At 34.2% G+C, this 16,665-nt stretch overlaps 2 protein-coding genes across 2 annotated transcripts; both read left to right on the forward strand.

The window, feature by feature from the left end:
- The first annotated feature begins 136 nt into the window (after positions 1 to 136).
- Positions 137 to 694, forward strand: LOC116127813 (cysteine-rich receptor-like protein kinase 10). The gene is made up of 2 exons (XM_031413480.1): positions 137 to 280; positions 383 to 694. Exons 1-2 carry the CDS (start codon positions 137 to 139, stop codon positions 692 to 694), a joined length of 456 nt encoding a protein of 151 aa, XP_031269340.1.
- A 10,101-nt stretch (positions 695 to 10,795) lies between these two features.
- Positions 10,796 to 15,962, forward strand: LOC116127915 (G-type lectin S-receptor-like serine/threonine-protein kinase At4g03230). Its single transcript, XM_031413574.1, is given in 9 exon segments — positions 10,796 to 11,733; positions 12,405 to 12,515; positions 12,593 to 12,780; positions 13,027 to 13,237; positions 13,563 to 13,800; positions 13,965 to 14,115; positions 14,190 to 14,235; positions 14,238 to 14,467; positions 15,442 to 15,962. Coding segments are annotated over 9 exon segments (1,965 nt in total). The 5' UTR covers positions 10,796 to 11,051; the 3' UTR covers positions 15,550 to 15,962.
- The last annotated feature ends 703 nt before the right edge of the window (positions 15,963 to 16,665 follow it).

Raw genomic sequence — 16,665 nt, forward strand, 5'->3', positions numbered from 1 at the left:
TACGTTATGAACCAGGCTAACCATGTTTTCTGTTACTTTGCTTCTAAGAAATTTGCAATTTCCAAGATACATATTGATAGACGTCATGGTTTAGTAGTTAATTAATTTTTTTTCTTGAATATGGAATAGTGGATACATGGCTCCGGAGTATGCTATGGACGGAATATTTTCAGTTAAATCAGATGTTTATAGTTTTGGAGTTCTTATATTGGAGATTTTAAGTGGGAGAAAGAATACAAGATTTCACGGTTCAGAACATGACGAAAACCTTCTTAGTTATGTATGTAACATCTCTATCTCTGCCTTTGGAGAATTACATATTTCTAATGACTGATACACCAATTTAGTCTATTAATTATTAATTGCTTGTATGATTTTTTAGGCATGGAAGTTATGGCGTGAAGGTCATGCTTTAGAGCTAATGGACCCGGAAATGATGCAGTCATGTGTTCCAGTTGAATTTCTGAAATTTATCCATATCGGATTATTATGCGTTCAGGAAAATCCAATAGACAGACCTACAATGTCATCCATAGTTGTTATGTTGGTAAGTGATACTGTAACGCTTCCTAAACCAACCCAACCTGCATTTTCTGTTGGCCGGTTTGTGGGAAAATCAGATCAGGCCTCATCAACATCTGGAAAAGGCTCTTCTATTAATGAGGTAACCCTTTCAAATGTGATGCCTCGTTAACAATTTTATAACCAGTTTCGTTTCTTATTATTTTATTTGTAAAAGATCTATATATATGTACCAGCAATTTAGAAATGAAGGGAATGCCATATATGTCAGTGGAAGAAGTGATTATTTGATAATAAGTGAGGAATTTATGTCCATCTTTTTATGAGTTTATAATTCATTAAATGTTTTTTTTTTATAAATGTCGACCAAGTACCAAGTATTGTAAGTAAATTATTCCCCGTTGTTAAGGACATTGCATAAAGAACATCTATAAAAATTATATATTTGCAGTAGTGTAGCTAGCTCCCTTATACGAAAAGAGAAAACTCTCTGATCAAATTTACTTGTTTTATTTTAAATTTCGACTAAGTTCCTTACGTTGGGACTAATTTTTCTACTGTGGAGAAACTTCTGAAAACAATATTTTCTAACTTTTCGAAGCAAACAAATTTAGACGAAATTTTGATTTTTTACGGTTTACTTTGTCCAACAATGAATTCTGGACAATATAAACAAATGAAGTATTTTTTTTCCTATTTTCCACGAGATATTTCCAGTGTGCATGTAAACATCAAGGAACCTAACTATAATTTCCAGTATGCAGAAATTTTCTCATCATCAAGTCTTTATAGTCAATAGCGTGAGGCTTGATTAATAGTCTAGGATTCTCTCCCTATCGACAAGTTTTAGTGTTTTCCTTTTCATTGATTTTTCTCATATTTAGTGAGATTTACTTCCACCATTGATTATTCTGTGACCAACTTCAGCTCTCTAATATCTGGGGTGGAAGTTGACTTACCTTTACTATATCCTCATTAAGTAAATAAATTTGTGGTATCATTTACTTGATATATATATGTGTGTGTGTGTGTATTTATGACGTGGTATCCTTGTGTTATCATAGATGTTCTCTTATAATTAAGATAATTGATGATTGTAAATTCTGAATATTTATGTGGTATGTATGTGCGTGCAATATAACTATTAGCACCATTGATAGTCTTTCACGATTGCTCTGTTTTTCTTTTCCATTTTATAGTCTTCTAGAATTTACACAGTAAAGTCATACCATGTTATTCTTAATAGGAAAAATAATATGTTTAATTTAATGATATTAATTATAAAATTGAAATAGGATGATTTGACTCGCAATTCGACACTATTATGATGGTCCAACCCTAGGTTGATCCGGTTTTATTGTAATTTTCGTTTTCAGAGAAAACCGAATCGGAGAAGGCACCAGTTCCGGTTCAACCGGCTGGTCCGTTCAGTTTTCAGAACATTGGTATTAACATTTCTTTAAATAAAAAATCCCATAACTTTTTTTCTAATTAATTTTACATCTTAGCTACAAATATATCTTTCAGGGAAGGTTTGATTGATTTTGTCATCTTGATTAGTCACATAATACGTGGATACAAAAATGATGATTAGAAAAAATAAAGTTGTGTCTCAATATTTGCAAAACTTAGTCATTTACTTAATAGGCTAAATGACATTTGTACCCTCGAAGGAAAATTTTTACCTATTTGGTTTAAGAAACATCCAATCTTCCTTATTTTCGAAAACACCTAATATTCCCCAATTTCTTGAATTCCGCCTTAAAAATGTAATCATGAAAGGGCAATTTTGTCATCTGTCAAGAGTACAAGCTGCACTCAAACAAAAGCTCAATTAAGGAAGATCAGGTGCCAAAAATCTGGTGCCTTGACATAAGCTTTTGGCTAGTGTTTAACAGAGGTCTGGGATAAAACCATTAAAAAGGTTAATGGCTAATTGAAGAACAACCTTTCCCGCCCTTTTATAATACCAGAAATGTGTTACCCTGGAGGATTTATACTCTATGGAACAATTGAGGAAAATAATCAACATCAACGATCAACTACTTACGATGCTCAGATTGTAATGATAATCAATGATAGAAAATAAAGCATTGCCCAGAGTGTAACTATATAAAGGAATCTGGTATTTGGAAATGTACATGAAAAAATATTTCAGTTTTTGCAATTTAGTTTTTCTTTCAGTTTCGATAACTTTCTCTAGAAAAATCTTCTCTTCATTTTCAGTTATGGTATCAGAGCCATAGACTCACATCAATGGCAACTCAAAATCTGTCAACTCTTGAACTAGAAACAACAAAAAATCACCAATCATGAGCTCAATTGCCTCAACAATGGCTTCTCTTCCAACTGTTACAGTCAAGTTAGGCAAAGGCAACTATGTCTACTGGAAGTCGCAAATTTTCCCTGCTCTTGTAGCCTATGACCTAGACGAATTTGTTATAGGTGAGAAACCTTGTCCTCAGTTCTGTCAAGAATTCTATTGAATTAGATAAAGATATAAGTCAAATGAATGTTGAATATAATGCATGGAAGAAATTAGATCAATTCCTTGTGTGTTGGTTGATCTCATCAATTTCTTAAAAAATGTTTCGACACATTGCAAAGTGTGATTCTACCTATGATATTTGGCACACTTTAGAAATGCATTTCTCACTGATTCTAAGGCCAGGATCTTGCATTTGAGAAATCAACTTCAAACAACCAAAAAGGGAAGTTGTAGTATAAATGAATATATTCTTAAAATCAAGGAAATTGCAGGAGCTTTGACTACTAATGAGGTAAATATTAGTGATGAGGAGTTATTACTTTACATATTAGATGGCCTAGGACCTGAATTCGATGCTGCAATAGCAAATCTAACATCTAGAAGTAGTGATATCTCTCTACAAGAAGCACAATTTTTACTACACAAACATGAGATAAGACTGGAGAGACAACATACTGCTTATGTAGGCTTTCATGAAGCATCATCTTTTCTCTCCTCTATTGGCCAGCAATACGTTGTTAATGAGAGTCAATCAACCACGCAACCTCTTCCAAATCTCAGTAGACTTCATTTTCAACCAAATTTCAATAGACCTGGTTTTCAACCAAATTTCAAACAAAGTTTTAAGCCAAAATATTATCCAACTTTTGGCAGAGGAAGAGGTCATGGTAGAAATTTTTTCAAACCTAGGTGCCAATTGTCTGGGAAGTCAGGTCATATGACATTACAATGTTATCATAGGTTTAATACTTCATTCAAGGAGGACAAAACCAAGGAAATTACTTTCCATCAGAGCAAGGAACTCCACCACAAGGAAGTCACTCATTAACACAAGCTTATTTTGTTGTGTCAAATCCACCAAGTTCAAATTACATAAATTGGTACAATCCTAGTCATGATCATGATTCTTCTCCTATGATTTGTTCTGCATCACGCCCTGCCAATACACAACAAAGACCTCAACCATGGAGTACATCTTATCATCAAGTTCAGACTGAAGAATCTCCATCCAACTATCAGTATCAACCTCAAACATCTGTATCAGGATATTATTATTTTAGTGGTGCTTAAAATTCAAATCAACTTACAAAATTGTCAAATTCTCAACATACAGCCACAGCAACAGCACTCACTGTTGATGTTCCAAACTGGTATATTGACTCAGAAGCAACACACCATATCATAGTCAAACCTCAGAATCTATCCTTGAAAACTACTCTAGAGGAGACAAGTTGCAAGTAGGAAATAGACAAAATTTGTCTATCACTCACACAGGTTTGATCTCTATTCCTTCTCATTTGCAATCCAGATCTTTGCCTCCTAAGAACATTTTATGTGTACTTGATGTCACAAAAAATCTTCTTAGCATTTCCAAAATAACCAAAGAAAATTATGTTCTAGTCAAACCTTTTGCTACTGATTGTGTTGTAAAGGATAAGCATTCTCAAGAAGTGCTGCTAAGTGGATTTCTTCATAATGGGCTCTATCAGTTAGTTGTACCCTCAAAGCTTCTCTCATCAGGTTATGGAAGTTGCAATAATATGAAGCAAAGTTGTCAAGCATCTCTGCAGATTACTTTTGAAGATTCATCACAAAATAATACAAAGTGTACTAATGTCAATAGTTCACAAACTCTATGTAATAATACAACAGATGCTCCCACTGTTTCTAGTTTTAATAATAAAGCCATTTAATGGCATTGGCGTTTAGGACATCCTCATGCCTTTGTACTCAAGTCTATAATGGATAATCTTCATGTACCTATTTCTCAAAGAAATAAAATCGATGTATGCGCAGCTTGTCAGGGAAATTTTCCTCCTGCTGCACATTCAAGTCAGCCTTTTGAATTGATATATGCTGATGTTTGGGGACCAGCACCAGTGTCCTCTTCTATTGGTTTCAAGTATTATATGTTATTTGTAGATGATTTCTCCAAGTACTCATGGATTTATCCTCTGAAATTCAAATCTAAAGTCAATCTATCTGTCCAACAGTTTCATAAGTTGGTTGAACAATAGTTAAATGGAAAAATTAAAAGTTTTCAATCAGATTGGGGAGGAGAATTCAGACCACTCACCTCTTACTTTGCTTCACATGGTATGCATTTTCGACATCCTTGCCCTTATGTTCATCAACAACAGGAAGGTTGAAAGGAAGCGTCGCCATGTTACAGAGATTGGTCCAACTTTGTTGGCTCAGTCATCTATGCCCCTCAAGTTCTGGTGGTTTGCATTTCATACTGCTACCTATTTAATTAACAGATTGTAAGTGTGTTTGTCATCGTATAATCTTGTTTTGAGTCTTGCACAATCTTTTGCCTTATCTGCCAGTGTGGCCATTCTTTCTAAAGGCGAACACCTTCACCAGTGTGAGCACTTTAGAGTCTGTGTGGTCACAATGCATCTGGTAGATATTTTTCTCATAAACACATCATGCGCACCCGTTTTGCTTTTTGAACAATATTATTCCTTGTTGATATTCTGTTATATGCTTTTCCACTTGCCACCTTTTATTAGTTGTGTGAGAAAAGATACTTTGCTTTTGTTTGTGGTCCTAAGTTTCTTTTACAAAAAGAAAAACACAAAAGTTGATTTTTAACTTTTTTGTCCCCCAACCCTTGACGTATTGAACTCTATATATTCGTACTTTTCTAGCATCTTCTCGTAGAAATCTGATCACCATTGTTTTCCTCTCTGAATACTCTCTGAGGTCTTCATTTTGGTTAAGGTTTCTTATTATACTTTGGTAGGCTTAAAATTACCCTCTTCACTTGTCCTTATGTGATGACTTTGGATCTTGATTCTATGTTGATGAGAGCTTGTGGGTAAGCTGCTGTTCTAAAGATTTGCCTTCGTTGTTGAGACTTGAGAGGAGCTCAATTTCAACATGATGTTGCTGTGCACGTGAAGCTTGCTACGAGGACTTGAAGTTCAACAAAAGAAGATAGAGTTGTCATGTTAAAAATAGGGATTGTTTTGCAACTTTGGTTATCTTGCTTTGTATTTAAACTCATAAGTATTTTACAGTGAATTTGCTTCCTCTGGACTTGGTCCCCTGGATGTAGGCTTGATGCCGAATCCTATAAAAATGAGTGTGTTCTTTACTTGCTTTGTTGTATGCTTTCCTTGTGTCTCTCACAACTCATTTGCTCTAAAAATTGAACAAGCAACCCATGCCACATAAGTTTTAATCACTTGGTAACCTCTTTAAAAATTACACAGATTACCCTTATTTGTTCTCAATCATCACTCTCCATTTGGGCTCGTATTTCACAAACTGCCCAATTACGACTCACTTGAAACCTTTGGTTGTCTTTGTTTTCCTTTCATTAGGCCTTACCAAAAACGCAAGTTTTCCTTTTATAGTAAACATTGTGTATTCTTGGGTTATAGCTCTCACCACAATGGTTATCTCTACTTAAATAGCTCCGGAAGTGTTTATATTGTTCAAACAATTAAGTTTGATGAGATAGTATTTCCTTTCAAAAAGGGTTTTTCCAATTCCCGGTCACAGCTTATTATCAAACTTTGACATTTCCTCTTCCCCAACTTCTAATACTTGGATTATTCCATCACCAAAACTCAACCATACATCCTAACCTTTTACTTCCACTTTTCCAAATTCAAACACATCCCCATATACACCATCTTCACTACCTAAGCAGCGTAGCTCTGACTCCTTTACCAACAGTCCCTCTAGTTCACCTTTCCCTAGTATACCTATTTATGTCAATTTGAGAATTCTTGCTCATTCTACCACCACTACTACTACTTCTCAACCTCATAACAGTCAACCCGTGATCAGCAGAGCTAAAGCTATTGCTCTATTGACCTCAACAGTTTATGCCCAACCTAGTGAACCTAAGTCAGTGACACTTGCTTTATAGGATTCCAATTGGAAGAAAGCTATGCAAGATGAATATGAGGCCTTTATGTTCAATGGAACCTGGTCACTGGTGCCTTTCTCTCCTGACATGAATCTAGTAGGAAACAAGTGGGTGTTTCATGTAAAATACAATGCTTATGGTACATTGCAGAGGTATAAGGCCATGTTGGTAGCCAAGGGATTTCATCAAACCCCTAGCTTGGATTACTTGGAAACCTTTTCTCAGGTTGTCAAGGCATCAAATATTCGAATTATTCTTTCTTAGGCAATGTTTCATGAATGGTAGGTTAAGCAAATTGATGTCTACAACGCTTTTCTAAAGGGCGATCTCACGGAAACTGTCTATATGATTTAGCCTGAGGGTTTTGATAATTATGCTCATCCAAATCATGTGTGTAGACTTCATAAAGCCTTATATGGCTTAAAACAGGCTCGGGGGGCATTGTTTGACAACCTTAAGACTGCTCTGTTACAGTGGGGTTTTAAGAACTCAACCTTTGATGCCAACCTTTCCTACTACAATAAAGGATATGATGTTCTGCATATGCTGATATGTTGATGATATAGTGATCACGAATAATAACTCTAAATTAATTGATCAAGTTGTTCATGATCTAAATCAATAGTTTGCTTTTAAAATTCTTGGCAACCTGCATTACTTTCTCGGCATTGAATATGCCAATGATCTTCTTCTCAAGGCTAACATGCACAATTGCAATCCCTGCACTACTCCTACTGTTGTAGGCTCGAAGCTTAGTCTTGAAGATAGCCTTCTGTTTGATCAACTTTTTGTCTACCGTAGCATTGTTGGTGCCTTACAATAACTAACACTAACACGGCCAGACCTTTCCTATGTTGTAAACAAATTTAGTCAGTTCCTCAAATCACCCATTGTCCATCATTAGCAGTCTTGCAAACATGTATTGCGGTATATCAAAGGTACCACACATTTTGGTCTCACTTGACAATCTGGTTCTGAATTAAAATTAGAAGGTTATGTCGATGTCGATTGGGCCAGCAGTCTCTCTGATTGTCAGTCGAATAGTGGCTATTGTATTTATCTTGGTCCCAACTTAGTCTAGTGGAGCTCCAAAAAGCAGGCTATTTTTGCATTGTCTTTTACTGAGATTGAATATTGTACACTTGCCCATGCTTCTACAAAAATTGCCTAGATGCAAAACTTGTTTAAGGAATTAAAAATTTCCATTCTGCTCTTCCCATTCTCTAGTGTGACAATGCTCGTGATGGTGCTTTGGCTTGTAATCCTATTTTTCATGCTCGCACCAAGGACATTGAAATTGACATTCATTTTGTGCGCGAGATGGTTGCTTCCAATCCAATATGTGTCTTCAGCTCTTCAAGTAGCTGATCTTCTTACTAAACCATTGTCTGGTCCTCGTTTTCAGCAACTTTGTGACTGTCTTACTGTACTTCCCTAACTCTCTACCTCGGCTTATACTTCTCTTCTTCAGCCCTAGTCTTGTCTGAGGGACGAGACTGATAGTCATCCAAGTCTTGGTCTGAGGGACGAGGATCAACCCTTGAGGACATAGAAGCACAGATCTTTCTCATTAAATACATCTCATTGAGTACAAGTCCTTATCATGTTTGAAAACAAGTTTTTTTTTTTTTTTTTTTTTTTTTTGTTTTTTCTGCTTGAGTTTTGCTTGAGGGTTGATGTCATGAGTACAAGTTGCACTCAAACAGAAGCTCAATTAAGGAAGATCAGATGCAAAAAATCTGGTGACTTGACAGAAGCTTTTGGCTGGTGTTTGATAGAGGTCTGGTATAAACTGTTAAAAAGGTTAACGACGGATTGAAGAACAACCTTTCCCGCCCTTTTACCAGAAATGTGTGACTATGGAGGATTTATACTCTGTGGAACGATTGAGGAAAACAATCAACATCAACTATCAACTACTTGGGATGCTCAGATTGTAATGATAATCAACGATAGAAAATAAAGCATTGCCGAGATTGTAACTATATAAAGATATCTGGTATTTGGAAATGTACATGAAAAAATATTTCAGTTTTTGCAATTTAGTTTTTCTTTTTGTTCCGATCACTTTCTCTAGAAAAATCTTCTCTCTGTTTTCTGTTATCATCAATTCATAATATTACATTATGTTTTAACACCTCAATTCAACCTGAAACTATAGGGGAAAGTTGTACTCTCACAATAGAGTGGAGGTCGAAATATTATTCTGTCTTTAAAGAAATGACAAATATTCTCATATCCTGTCGACTTGATAGGAGAAAAACTTACATAAAGAAATGACAAATATTCTCATATCCTGTCGACTTGATAGGAGAAAAACTTACATAAGAGAGTCATACCAAATCATTTTGTTGACGTGGTAAAACCACCCAATACAATTTTGCCATAAGAGAGTCATAACAATATTTTATTTTAAAATACATTTTCTTTTCATCTTTCTCAATATATAAAGAGGCATTTTCATTTCTCTTAACCTGAGTCTCTGATGCAAAGCTGATTACCACTCACCATGCCCAGGGCTGGACTCGTTAATTAAAAATCGTAATCAGATCAAAAAAGCACTGTATTGGAACTGGCATATAACCATATTATTTTCGAGAGTTCAAACACAGATTTTGAAAATATTGTTGAATAATTCTCCGATAATTAAACAAAAAATTGAACTCCTACACACTTGTTTAGATTTGGATTTTGTATATTTAAACCGTTTGATATCTTATTGATAAACTCCAACAAATAAAACAAATGTCTCAATAAAGAAGAATTGGAGTTGACCAACGAGTTTTCGACCGTTGGCGATTGAACAGAGAATGACGAAGGGAAGCAGAACGGTAGACTGATGTGGAACATGAAAAATTGGTAGAGAACATAAACTTCATAGGCAATTAACGGAGAAGAGGATAGAGATAGAATTCCTATAAAATACTAAAACCCCATTTTGTTTAACTCCGGTAAAGAGAGAAAATAAAAGATGTTAAAAAAATTGAATTTTTAATTTAATCATACACATGTAGACTCGTATTGGATGATCAACAATATGATGTGGTGAAACCGTTCGACGTAAGTTTTTTTCTCACTTAAATGTAAAATATAACCCCAACTTGTCTTTAAGAATTGAATTTTTATTTTTGCTGTATATGTTCTAATTTTCAGCAGAGTCTATTTTAAGCCTAGTTATATTGATACGTGAACATAAGGACGTTGATTTAAATAAGGTTATATGCCTTAGCTAATAACAATAACTTAGTATTTAATCGTTAAATTGATTGAAGCATTAATTCATCAAAATTCAATAAACACATCACACTTCAAGCTAATTATGCAGAGGTATCTAAGGTTTAGTTATTACAAATCAAATATTTTCTAAGTTTTTGTCCAGTGCGAGTGTAAGCTTTTTTTTAAATCTAAATTTATGATAGAACTTAACAAAATTCGACCAATATTTGCAAATTCCAATCAACTAGTACTATGTGCAAGATTTAACTCAATTTTTTGTGTGAGAGTTAAAGTAACTATTCAAAGTCATATTTTAGGTCTAAATATCTTGAAGTTCATATCTATTAGCTTAGCTGTATATGTTCTAATTTTCCACAAATTAATTGACTTCTACACCTTTTTCCATGACAACACTAAATTGACTTCACCGAGTCTTATTGACTCGTGCATTAAATGGTGGCTCCTATGCATAGGCAAATATTTGAATACATCTTAAAGTCTTCAACACTACTTGAGAGACAAATACATTCACACCATGATCCTTGTGGTTCTCCTCTATCTTTCAAGCTTTCTGATAATCACTTTCGCAAATACATTTATCCCCCCAACATTCCTCGCTTATTCTTGCCCACCCACAAAGAATTTCACCGTAAACACACCGACCACTCCAACCTCAACCTTCTCTTCTCTTCTCTTCCCTCCAACGTTGTTTTCCATGAGACCACCTCAGGCGAAGACCCCGACAAGGTTTACGGTCTCTTTCTTTGCCGCGGCGATCTCAACTCCCCTGCTTGCCACGACTGTGTAATTTCTGCCATCAGAGATGTAACCAAACACTGCCCTATTAAAAAAGAAGCTGTAATATGGTATGATGAGTGCCATTTACGTTACTCAAACCAACCTTTCTTTTCCCTCGTGGCTGAAGATTCCAGTATTTCGATGCCAAGCCCCGAAAATGTTACGGAACCAGAAAAGGCTGATGATTTGGTAGCGGTAGTGTTGCGTTTGATGAGCGAAGCGGCGAGGAAAGCTGCTTATTCTCCGAATAAATTTGCGGGTGTAAAGAGGGAGAACTTGAGAATTAATCAAACATTGTATGGTCTAGTACAGTGCACGCAGGACCTGTCCAGTGGAGATTGTTCTAGATATCTTGAAGAAGTTAATGCAGAGTTTTCAGAGTGTTGCCGGGGAAAGAAAGGAGGAAGAGTTTTTACTCCGAGTTGTAGTGCTCGGTTTGAGTTCTACTTATTTTTTAAAGAAAGCTTCTTTTCAACATTGGAGCCGGCACCGGTACGGGCATCGGCACGGTTACTGGAACAAGTAAACCAATCAACTGATGCAGGACCGGGACCGACTCTGAATACACCAGGGACAGTCGTACCATACAAACCGGGACCGACTGCGAATGCAACACGGACAGTACCATACGAACAGGCACCGACTCCGAATGCAACACGGACAGTACCATACAAACAGGCACCGACTCCACCTACACTTTCACCGTCAAAAGCACCAGCACCAGCACCAGCAACGGAAGAGGAACCGATACCACCGAAACCGCCTGTTGTTCAAGCTATGCCACCGAAACCGCCTATTTTTAAACATATGCCATCACAAATAGGTACTCTCTGAAAAAATGGGATTATGGCATTTTATTTATTTATTTATTTTAAGAACGATTTTTTTTCCTTAGCCTATGGTCGAGTTTTATTTAAAATAAATAAATAAATACCCTCACTAACATAAAATACAACATCAAACCAGTATACCAGTAATAGTTTTATATGAAAATTGTTTTTTATGATGTGAGCCACTTTTATATTTATTATTACAATTGAATTATTTTTCGTATACAATATATTTAGGTTGTGTTTGTTAGGCGACATAATATTGGATAAAGTCTTTAAATTATTAATTTAATAAACAATAAAATTTTCAATTTTTAAGTAAAAATTTATGGAATTATACTTATATTATTAAAAAACTAAATGTCCCGTTGAATTTCCATATAAATATCCAATTATTTATTTATAACAAATCTAAATTAATCAGTGTCTATATATATACAATTCTATTATATATATGAATTTGTATACTCAGTAATATTATGTCATATAATTCTTAATTTTTTTTTTTTTTTTTTTTTTTTTAATCTAATTGTTCTGATACGTTTAGGATTAGAGGATTTAAAGTATATTTGATGCTTTAACAGCTCATGTTGAATGTAATAAGAGTAATTCCATTTTATATTACAACAAGACTTGATAAATCAAAAATATTTGCTCCTGTAAGCTCGAAAAAGAAGGCAAGCAATATGGATCGCAATCGGGACAATTATACCAACAATTCTAGTACTCTTGCTATCTGGTTTTTTCCTGCTACCTACTTGGAGAAGATATAAAGGTAATAAATTTTATATGTAATGTTATATAACATATATATAGTTACAGTATTATTGTTGAATTCAATGTGTCTTGCAGAGGAGAAAGCAAAAAGACGAGCACTTAAAGTACTTCGTTTAGGAGATGAGCATAATGTTTTACAAGAGAGGCATCAAGGGGAATCTAAAGACTTCCCTATTTTCCCTTTAGGCCAAATCCTTGAGGCTACAGGGTATTTCTCTGATGAAAACAAGCTAGGAGAAGGTGGGTTCGGTCCTGTGTACAAGGTAAATAATAATTATTGGATGATATGAAAAGCAATAATGCTGCATATCCTAAAGTTATTCTAAAATTTTCTTCTCTTTTTATTTTTTTATTTTTTTGTGTTTTTTCTCTTTTTTTAGCAATAATGCTGCATATCCTAAAGTTATTCTAAAATTTTCTTCTCTTTTTATTTTTTTATTTTTTTGTGTTTTTTCTCTTTTTTTTATATCCCCGGTTGTTTTATGGTAACAATGGAGATTTCCTTTCAGGGTGTGTTAGCAGATGGTAGAGAAATTGCAGTAAAGAGGCTCTCAACAACATCTGGGCAAGGGCTACAAGAGTTCAAGAACGAAGTTGTCTTAATTGCCAAATTACAACATAACAATCTTGTGAGACTCTTGGGATGTTGCTTAGAGGAAAAAGAATTGCTTCTCATCTATGAGTACATGCCCAACAAGAGCCTTAATTTCCACCTATTCGGTTTGCCTCTCAAACTCTGTTAATGTTAGCTAGTTACTGTATACATGAAAATTAAGTAAGGCTTGGATATGCATTATCTTAATAGCTGGGTGTGAAGTTCAGCAACTCGGTGTATGTGTATTATGATTTAGTGAAGATATTAGACTTTGGAATGGCTATCTTTGATGGTCTACACTCTACACAGTTTGTGGAACATAAATAGTCGCTTTGCAATAGCATCCAAGGCTTTTTTCTTCTTTTCATTTATTTTATTCTTGTTCACTTTCTTCCATAGCTAGAAAGCAATAGGATGAAATCAAGCTAATTTTGATGACTTTATTGTCAGATTTAAGAAAGGGTATTCATTTGGACTGGAAGAAACGTGTAAGCATCATTAATGGCATTGCACGGGGTCTTTTGTATTTGCATGAGGATTCTCGACTTAAAATTATTCATCATGATCTCAAAACTGGTAATATCTTATTAGACCATGAGATGAAACCAAAGATATCAGACTTCGAAATGGCGAGGATATTTTGTGGAAGCCAAATTGAAGCTAATACCAACCGAGTTGTTGGAACATAGTGAGTACACATTTCTTACAATTTTATTTTGTTTCCTTTATCTTTGGAAAAAAAAAAAAAAAATCTTGAAAAAAAATATGCTTTTATAGATTTAACCTCATTACCTGAAAAAATACTCATTATTGGAACTTATTTTCCTTTTTTATTGGTTGAATGTTTTATAGTGGATATATGGCTCCAGAGTATGCTATAAATGGAATATTTTCAGTTAAGTCAAACGTTTTTAGTTTTGAAGTTCTTCTATTAGAGATTATAAGTGGGAGAAAAAATACCGGATTTTATCTTTCAGAAGATAGCCAAAGCCTTATTGCTTATGTGCGCAACCATCTCTATATGTGACTTTAGTGATATACTCTTAATCTATGTTCATTACTTACCTAATGTTTTAGGCATGGAAGCTATGGTGTGAAGGAAAAGCATTAGAGCTAATGGACCAACAATGATGCAGTCATGTGTTCCAGTTGAATTATTAAAATTCATTCATATTAGATTATTATGCGTTCAGAAAAATCCAACAAACAGACCTACCATGTCAACAGTAGTTGTTATGTTGGTAAGTGATGCAGTAAAACTTCCTAAACCAACCCAACCTGCATTTTCTTTTGCTCGGACTGTTGCAAAATCAGATCAGTCCCCATCAAATGGTAAAGGATGCTCTATTAATGAGGTAACTCTTTCAAATTTGGTACCCTACTAGACAATTTTATATGGAATAAAAATAGGTTGACAAATACTTCTCATAACTTTCTTTCACAAACATTGACATGACATCTCACATTTGGATAGTTTGGATCCATTATTGGGTAACGGAACCTATTATAAACTGACCAGTTATGAGCTGACATATTGCTTTTGTGAAAAAAAGTTAGTAAAAAGGGTTTGTGAGTATAATATTATTGTTTTATATCATTTTCATTCTTAAAATGTACCAGTAACCTTACAAATATAACGAATGTCATCTTATTAGAATCCTTATGGGTGTGATTGTTTCGTTGTATGACTGCATTAAGCGGATGAACACATTCGCTGCGGTATTTATTTACTTTTGCCACATGTTTAGCTCCAATTTTGGGGTGTACTAGATTGTGATTTGGCACTTTGGCTACACTATTTTGACAAAAATATATCTGCAGGGCTTACTGAGAACTAATTATTTGATTCACTTTAAAAAAAAAAAAAACAATGTAAATTAAAGAATTATTATTATTATATGATACTCATTAAATTTGAGTAAATTTTTTTGTAATTTTAAAAATTGTTCTTAAAAGATTTATTATTTTTTTTTATTTTAAAAAAATTTGATTTTTTTACATAATTGTGTTTTTATTTGAATAATTAATTATATATTTAGTACGATATGACGCCAAACACGTGACAGTACTAAATTTAATTGACTTTATTACCTTTTTCCACGATAACACCAAATTGACTTCACCTACCCTTATTGACTTGTGCATTAAACGGTGGCTCCTATGCATAGGCAAATATTTGAATACCTCTTCAACACTACTCTTAACACGCTATGATAGAAAAATACATTCACACCATGATCCTTGTGGTTCTCCTCTATCTCTCAAGCTTTCTGTTAATCACTTTCACAAATGCATTTATCACCCCAACTACCTTTCTGTGTTGTCCCAGACACGTTTTCAGTTCAAGGATCGTCTCATAAGCAGGTTAGATGATGCCAATGAGATTGATGTGCTTCGGAAACAAAGTGAGAATGACATGAAACGTTGCCTAACCTAGTGGAATCTCACCTGGTTTGGATTTGGTGCGCTTATTGGAGTTGGTATCTTTGTGCTCAAAGGGCAGGATGCTAATAGAGATGCTAGACCAGCCATTAGTTTGTCCTATGTTGCTTCTGGTGTTTCTACAATGCTCTCTGTCTTCTGCTACACGGAATTTGCAATAGAGATCCCAGTAGCAGGTGGATCATTTGCTTACTTATGAATTGAATTACGAGACTTTGCAACGTTCATCACAACTGGAAGTATAGCAGTTGCAAGATCATGGACTTCTAATTTCACAACTCTTTTGAACCGTCAAACCAACTTATTAACGATCCACACTAATTTCACGGCTGTTGGAGTCCTGGCAATTGCAGCAACAATCTGATGTAGGGAAAATGGTGTTAAATGAGGATTTACCTTTGTTTCTTTTTCTTTATTTGATTTTCTTATTTATTTAGTGTTTTACATTATGAATTCAATTTTCTATTTTAATTAGCAGTTTAGTTGATTATGAAAATTTTAATTTAGTTAAATTTTACTTTCTTATTTTATAATTAGCCAATCGTTAGAATTTCTTATTTTAATTAGTTTTTGTGTTAAAGTAAGATTTTATTTTTTTGTTTAATGAAATGCTTTTAATTACCACTAATTTTTTTCTCATAAAAACTAACATTTTGCCGCTAATTTCATAGAAGGGGAAAGTAATTTACCATATTTGGATTCGACATTCAGCGTCTAAAATTATTAGAATTTATCATTAATTTTATGTTCACTAAAAGATATATTTTTCAACTAATAGAATAGTCGCGAAACACTTTTACCAAATTAGCCTTACGCATTCAGCATCCAATTTTTTTGGATTCACCACTAATTTTTTCTCACTAAAAGGTACATTCTTCAAGTAATTGAATAATCATGATACAATTTTACTAAATTACCTTTACGCATTCAACATCTAAGGCAGAGGACTATTTCAAACAACAATTAGCAACAAAATTGTTAGTTGTTAAAAAGAAAAAACTTTATGCGTCTAACATTTATTCCCATGTTTGGCGTCTAAAATTAATATTTTATAACTATTTGATCAGCTGCAGAACAATTTACAATAGCGACTAATTTATTTAGTTGACAA

This window comes from Pistacia vera, unplaced genomic scaffold (assembly GCF_008641045.1).
Source record: "Pistacia vera cultivar Batoury unplaced genomic scaffold, PisVer_v2 Contig105, whole genome shotgun sequence".
Taxonomy (NCBI): domain Eukaryota; kingdom Viridiplantae; phylum Streptophyta; class Magnoliopsida; order Sapindales; family Anacardiaceae; genus Pistacia; species Pistacia vera.

Bases quoted from the DNA above. Each gene is read 5' to 3' on its own strand.
- LOC116127813 (XM_031413480.1), top strand. From the start codon at position 137: ATGGCTCCGGAGTATGCTATGGACGGAATATTTTCAGTTAAATCAGAT. The intron at 281-382 runs GTATGTAACATC...ATGATTTTTTAG, and splicing joins ACGAAAACCTTCTTAGTTAT to GCATGGAAGTTATGGCGTGA.